The 7,774-nt window shown below is 42.5% G+C and overlaps 1 protein-coding gene and 1 pseudogene across 1 annotated transcript in view; both read right to left on the reverse strand.

Moving 5' to 3' along the window:
* The window catches only part of Iqub (IQ motif and ubiquitin domain containing), a 60,883-nt gene that overhangs the window by 4,545 nt on the left and 48,564 nt on the right, over nucleotides 1-7,774 (reverse strand). The window contains exons 10-12 of the mRNA XM_013353243.2: nucleotides 6,934-7,110; nucleotides 1,606-1,854; nucleotides 882-1,067 (exon numbers count right to left, since the gene is read on the reverse strand). Coding sequence (XP_013208697.1) covers nucleotides 882-1,067; nucleotides 1,606-1,854; nucleotides 6,934-7,110 — 612 coding nt within the window. The remainder of the gene's footprint in view (nucleotides 1-881; nucleotides 1,068-1,605; nucleotides 1,855-6,933; nucleotides 7,111-7,774) is intronic.
* Nucleotides 2,178-5,826, reverse strand: LOC101997300 (annotated as a pseudogene).

A 7,774-nucleotide genomic window follows, 5' to 3' on the forward strand; every position in this document is an offset into this window, starting at 1 on the left:
ACTTGGCCACTGCTCATCCCATCTCTTCTCTTCTCTTCTTCTCCGGGCACTGTTGAATCCTCCTCTCCCCAAATAGTCCCTCTTCTACTTTTATGTGGTTTTTATTTTCAAATTTTAGCTTTCATATGTAGAAGAAAGCAGATGCTCTTTGTCTTTTCACGTCTGACTTACTTTAACACTATGATCTGAATAAAACTCTAATTCACAACACAAGCATATGTATGTCCATTCATCAGTTGGTTGGACCTAGGTTAATTCCATATCTTGTCTGTGGTGGAACAGTGCCACAGAAAACTTGTGCACGGGTCTCTCTGTGGTATTCAGTCTTGGATTCCATTAGGCATATACTCAGAAGTATCATAGCTGCATCGTATGGTAGTTCCATTACTAGGATGTAGAGGAATTCCATACCAATTTCCATAGTGGATGCACCAGATAACATTCCACCAGCTGTGCTACACACACACACACACACACACACACACAAATAAATATTATTTGACAAATATTTATCAAACTTCTGGTCTTCTACATTCATTAATATAGGTACTAAATGTATAGAAACACATAAAAGAAACCAAGTCCTTCACAGAACTTGCTGTGAAATGGATATGCTTGAACTTGTTAGGCGAAAGCAAGATGATGTTGGATACTTACATGTTTAAATCTCTCATCTTTACACACCATATACTTATCATCCTTCTAATTTTCACACCTGAGAAACAAACACACCATCCACATATTTTGCTATTGTCACCCCATATATGAGTCTCTTGATTCAACAGAAACTCTTTAGACTGTCATGGGTATATTAAAGGGCACTCAAAATGCCGGCTATAACCCTATTGGCTGAGTTAAGTTTTCAGAGGGCAGCATCTTACCTGCTCAATATTCTCTAGCTTGAGATGAGCGGCCCCTTCATCCTTGGTAAGAAGAATGCAATTCCAGGGAGACCACTCCACGTTCTTGTCCCACCTGACCATGACCAGGTCGTTGAGATCATCCCAGGCGCTGAGGATGGACTGGGATGCCCAGATGTTCTCGGTCAAGTACTTAATATCTTGGAGCTACACGCCAAAATAAGTTTGAACAGTCATTTTATTTTCTTCTACATAAATGGTTTCAATATCATCACATGAATTGGAAAAACAACTAAGTCTTGTTGAATGAATTTTTAAAGGGGAATGGTACTCAAAAGACTTTCCTTTCTTGTACCACAGCCCAAAATTTGTTGTCTTTCAACATCGCCCACATGAAATCTGCAATGGGACATCTCATTTTCTGACTGTGACTGCCAGTCTCTTAAAGCAAGCATACTCCATCATTCTTGCTGTCACACTTCTTAAACATCTGCCTTCCTTTCGAAGATGTGACGTCTGATGTACCAGTGACTTTTCAGAGCATAGTATAGAACTTAAACACCAAGGGCACATCTCTGCGTGACACCCAGGACTGCAGTAGCTGTCTTGCTTTGGGAAATCCTATGTAATGTTCCCCCAGACAAATCTATATTCAAATGGATCAAACTTCATGTCAGTACAGCCCCTTAGACGACAGCCTCTCTGACCAGCGCGTGTCGTGACTGGCACCATTCATAGATCATACCTGCATGAGGAAAGCAATCTGAGAGTCATCCCCATAGTCAGCTTCTGAGAAGTAGAGCCGCTGAAGCAGGCACTTGTACTTCAAAAACGATTCCCGCTTTTGAATCTCGTTCTCAAGGTTCACACAGTGACGGCAGCGGTACACGCGATGTGAGGTGGGAGACACAGAAAATTCCACCGACGGCAAATACAGCTGGCAGCTGTGGCAAAAGTAAATCTTATCATAAAACTTCAGTGGGTCTTGAGGGACCTAAATAGAAAAAAAAAAAGATGATGAAACTCCAAACCACATACTAAACAGAAACACTGAGGACTGCTTAGAATTAACTCTAAAATCGGTGACTTTAAAAAGTCCCAATTTCCTTTTAACTGCCTATTCTGTATAAGATGTAAATTTCAAGCAAGATTCATCTTCCTGACCAAAGTATTAAAACTCCGTGTTTCTCTGTAACCCCTGAAGAGATGATGGCAGGGTAATTAGAAAATCAAGTTATCGACTCTTATTATATTTTTTTAAATATTTTATTTTGTCTATTCCTGGGAGCAAGGGATGGCTCTCTGCACTCAGTGGGCTCATTCAATATTATACTGAACGTTGTTTCCTGAGTGGTGAGGAAGGAAACTAAATTGACTGATGTGGAAGAGGCTGAATGTAAGGTTTATCTCGCTGCTGTTGACCTGGGAGCGTGGCAAAGGCCATCCAGCTGTCTTTCCGTCTGCCATCTTTCCAGTGGGGAATCTGTCGCCGTCCTTGTTTTTGCCCTGCTGTGTACGAGCTGCTCTTTCTCCCTGGCCATTGGTGTGGCTTGGTGTTGCTTCCTTTGCTCCTTGTACTTCATGCTTCCTTGGCTTGTCTACAGGCTTACTTTTCATTCCTATTCAAAATAACGCTGACCATGATTTTGACAAAGTGTTCTCTCTTTCCTTCACACTCCTCTAGTTTGAGATTCCGGCACATACTAAGGTACCCGAGCTTTGCCCACAGTTCGGTGACACTAATCCTGGTTTTCATTCTGTCTCCATTTGTGCCCTGGGTTTTATTGTCTTCTAGCTAAGTGATTTTTTTTCTTTATTAATATCACCAATCTCTACTTGATTTAACATTGTATCACTTTTTCAGCTTAAGTGTGGTAGGTGTCGTTTTCAGAAATTTTACACTGTATCTTCAGTATCTTCACTTAATTTTCGAACATCTGAAAAATTCTTAACAACTGATCAAATGTCTTTTTCAGCTAATTCCAACACATGCCAGTATTAGGCCAACTCTGAATAATGATTTAGATACTTTTTTATTTGTCACATTTTGTATGTTTATAAGTTTTTGGATGCTAGACATGAATTTTACTTTAATCGTGAGTATTTCTTATTCTTATCAACAACCTTGTAATTTTTCTAAGGCACAGTTAACTTACTTATAACAGTTTGATCCATTAGTGTCTCAGTTTTAAGTTTGTGGTTTTTTTAAGAATGAATAAAGCAACTCTCCATTTGGGAGTAATCATTCCCTGCTACTGCACCGGTGCCCCTGGGGACGCCATCACCGGTTCTCTTCCCTTGTGCTGTATCTCAGTCACTCTTTCGGGGCCAACGGCGCCGGGTTAGGCTTCCTTTTGTTTTTCTTCTACCAGAAATCGCAATCTTTCATCGCCTTATGTCCAGTGTCTTGAAAAGCACTGTTTACCTCTCTTCACTGCAAGCAGGGAAGCAGCTCCGAGCTAGCCAGTGTTTGCCAGAAACACACAATAGTGAAGTCATATGTGTTATAGGCATCATGACAATTCAGTCAAGATTTGGCTTTTTTATAAAACAAAATATGAAAACAGTTAACAAAACTACACAAGAAAATGGCTGTGACTACCCTTTGTAGTGCAAGAGAAATAACAAAATGTTTCAAAGTCCCAGTTATACAACTTAGAGTGGCAAAATTCTAGGGTAAAACAGAAGGCAGCTCTTGCTCCCTTACATTAGGCTGATTTGTTAAGTACCAAATATATATATATATATATACATATATATATATATATATATATATATATAATAATCCTTTTTCATTTTTTATTTTTTTTTACCATTTTTCTTGTTTTACTGTTTCTTCAGAGATGGTGAAAATACTGAAGTAACTGAAGTCCAGACAAGGAACAGTCATAATGTTGTAGTCAATATTATAAATATGGAATTACAAATTTAAATTTTTTTTGCTTTAAAAAATAAATCTGGCCACCAGTGCAGCTTGGTGAGTCTCTATGATCCTGATGGTACTAGTCTTTATTCATTTTCCCAGGTCCTCCATGCTAGTCTCTTCTTCCTCCCACCTGCTCCATCAAAGATCCAGGAGGCCCCCCAGGACTACCTCACCTTCCTCCACCCAAGTCACCTGGGCCCATGTCAAAGGCACTTCTGAAGCTACCTCTGTCTCCACCTGGGCCACCTCTGAACATTCCTTCAGGACAACCAAGATCCATAAGTCCACCTCTTCCTTCCTGCATGCCACAAGGGCCACCTGGACCTCAGTCACCACCGAGAGGTGGTGGGAAGAAGCCCTTGGACTTAGGGGCCTTACACTGGCTGCATTGTCTTCTCCAGGTGAAGTTCTGGTTTCCACAGCACAGACTGGGATACTGCCAGTCTCCAGCTCGGTGCTGGACATTTCCTCTTCCAGAGAAGCCCAGGGTCCACTAGAGGGGAAGCTGCCTCTGTCTCCTCCATGGCCTCCCATGCAGCTCCAGGACCTCTTGAACCAGCAGGACCTCCACGAAGTGCTGTGGCACCCTCTGCTCTCAGAAGGTGGCATCTCACCCTACATGTTATTCACTGGAGACTTATTTTTAGCAAGACAATCTTCAAGTTTGCTAAAAAGTAAAAAAAAAAAAAAAAATCTTTCCCAGGCTAGAGAGACAGCTCAGCGGTTAAGAGGTCCTGAGATAAATTCCCAGCAAACACATGGTGGCTTACAACCAACTCTAGGGGGATCTGATGCCTCCTTCCGGCATAAAGGCATACAGGCAGATAAAGCACTGTGGCATCATCGTTAGGCTTTCTTCTCTCCTTATCCAGGTAGATGTGAGCATGGGTTACCCAGTTCTCTTGTTCATCTTGACAACCCCACACTGCTTAAAGAAGTCTGCCAGGTGATGCAGAGTTGCGTTGTCCTTTTAACAGTGTTGTCAGAGTCTTCATCAGGGTCTCTAGGAAGGCCTAGATCAAGATCTGGTCCTTCATCTATGGATCTGCCAGGCTTATGGAAGCCACCTCACTCGTTCCACAGCCCACTCCATTCCTGCTCACCCACCTCTGCTCATACTTCCCCTGCCCCAGTGATCAGGGCACTCATGCTTCAGAGCTCTCCCTGTGGCGTTAACCCCCCAGACTCCTGTCCATAAGCACCCATGCTACTGAGATGGTCCTGTAGAAATGAACCCAGCTGCCTGTTGCTGCTGCTCTGTTGGTTGTCTTGACTTGGAGCCTGGATGGAGAATCCAGTCTGATGGGGGAGGGGTGTAAGTAGTGGGAAGCTGCTGACCATAGCTGTCTCATTGACCATAGCTACTCTGCTGTCCATAGCTTCTAAGTTGCCCATTAGCTTTCTGCTGAGAGTAACCGCTCTGATCGTAACTAGTCGGCAGTGAAGAGGAGTAGCTGGTAGACAGATAGGATGATGGTGTGGTAACTGGCTGCGTGTTATAGTTCCCAAGTACCTGAGAGTAACTGCAGTTACTCTATCCATATCCTAGACGGGTCTGGTTATAACTTCCTGTGCTAGCTTGAAGTTGACTAGCCTCAGCAGGCTTGTTACCAGCCTGTGGTCTTGTAGGTGTGGTGGCTGCCGGATACTGGCCATAGTCTAGGTAAGGCAGGCTGGGTGCCAGATGCAGACTGAGCTGCATAAGAGGCCTGGGTTGTGGTGACTGTAGCAGTGGTTTGTGTCATGAGCAACAGTGCCATGTCCTTAGACAGGCTGGCTGTGTGCCTGGTGGGTAGGGGGAGAGGCATCAAGTAGGAGGTCGTCCAATAAGAAGTCGCATATGCAGTCTGCCCATACGTGGCAGTAGTATGAGCCTGGGTATAGCTGACATCAATAGGCTGGCTGCCCATAGGTTCTATAGTTTTGTTGCCTATATGCCTGGGCGGTCTGGGCACATCCTTGAGTTGGCTAGGCGGTGTAAGCACTGTAGCCCTGCTGGGCTGCTGCTTGGTTATAGGAACTGTAAGCTGTGGGTGTCATTTTCTCTCGTTCCTCCTCCTGATCCATTTTGAAAAAGGTTAAATGGAGTTTCAACAAAATCAAAACTTTCATCATGTTAGACATAATTAAAATGAAAACAGGCCATAAAAGGAAATATTTTCAATGCACATTTCTGAAAACTTATGCAAAGAATATATTACAAGTTCTCAAAATTTAACACAGAAAATTTATAATCCATTCAAAACAAAGGGGTGGTAAAAGAGAGAGACACAGGAGTTTCATCAAAAACATGTTCATGTCAAATGAGTATATGAAAGGAGTTGTAGAATTATTAGGTATTAGGAAAATATACACTAAACTATGAAATACCACTACACATTTGGTGAGAATTCCCTGAACGAAAAACTGCTAACACCAAGCATTGATGAGGCTACCAAACAGCTGTCAGTCTCTGTTACAGGAAGTGTTCCTGGTGCTGGTCAGATAGGTAAACAGTTCAACAATCTCTGCATGTCTTCAGGCATCTAGGCACTGATACTTATACTTTCACGCTAAGTGCTAAAGGAAGACAGACAAGACACAATGGGAGAATTGTAGAGGTGGAAAGGGCAGCTCTCTCTGAGGTCTCATGTGTGTGTGTGTGTGTGTGTGAGAGAGAGAGACAGAGACAGAGAGACAGAGAGACAGACAGAGAGACAGAGACAGAGAGACAGACAGAGAGACAGACAGAGAGACAGACAGAGAGAGACAGAGAGACAGACAGAGAGAGACAGAGAGACAGAGACAGAGACAGTGAGACAGAGAGAAATTCAGTTTCTGAAAGCGAACAGGAGTTGGCTGGAGCACACCGAGCACAGCAGGGCAGATGGGATCAAAAACTGGGCCGTGAGAGATCACAGCATCTTCAATCCTGTGCAGCAACCGGAAAATCAATTTGATTCTTAGAAAAGAATTCAAGGCTGAAAATTCCTGTGCAGAAGAGGTTAATGGGAAAGTTTGGTTTATCGGCATCACTAAACCCAAAGGTCTCACCGAGTGGACGGTCTTAGTTAGATTTGTAATAAAGCATAGAAGTGAACCTTGAATGTCTTTCAAATAGCAGTGCGACACCGTGGGGTTTAAAAACGAGTGCAGGAAGAGGAGTACCTTCAGGTATCTTGCCACTTCGGGATTGAACAGGGGGGTTTTGATGTAGTGGAAAAAGAGCGTCGTAATTCTTTTTCTGAGTCCTTCAAGATTATGAGGCTTGACTCCTCTCATCATTAGGTCGACTTCTCTGTCAATCAGTTCTAGGATTTCTTGGGTCAATTTACATTCATGTTCCTATACAAAACACGGAAGTGCTCAGTATAATTATTTAAATCACTATTTTTGAAATCACCACCCAAACAAACTGGAATCCACATTCCAAAACATTTTTAAAGGTGACGGGAGTAAAATTTGGTACAACCATCTGGGGACCGAATTAACATTAAATAATAGGTGGCTTGATAATGCGGAACTTATAATGCAGCGATTCTTTACGTAGGTGCTTTAGAGAAATGCATCTAAAAAGCTATTGTTCACGGTAGCCAAAGGTTAGAAATACCTAAATATTCATAAGCAAATTGAATATATAAATAAATCATAGTTTACCAATATAATGGGCTTTATGGACATGAGTAAACTATACGATAGCTGTAAATCTTAATGCTTAAACCTTATGAAGTCAGCAAAGTGAACTGGATACAAACTGTTTCACTCAGTGTAATTTCACTAAAGGTAAAAAAATAAAAACACTGAACCAAATTATTTACAGGCTAGACAGAGAAAGCAAAATCATTAAGAAAAATAAAGGAAAAGACACCCATGAAAGTGACTGTCCATCGGTGATTACTTCAAGGACGCCAAAGAAAGTCTAAGATGAGGAAAGAAAGGGCTGCAGATGGGCACAGGGGGTGCAGACGGGCACAGAGGGGTGCAGACGGGCACAGAGGGGTGCAGACGG

The sequence above is a fragment of the Microtus ochrogaster genome, unplaced genomic scaffold (genome assembly GCF_000317375.1).
Source record: "Microtus ochrogaster isolate Prairie Vole_2 unplaced genomic scaffold, MicOch1.0 UNK4, whole genome shotgun sequence".
NCBI classification, from domain to species: Eukaryota; Metazoa; Chordata; class Mammalia; order Rodentia; family Cricetidae; genus Microtus; species Microtus ochrogaster.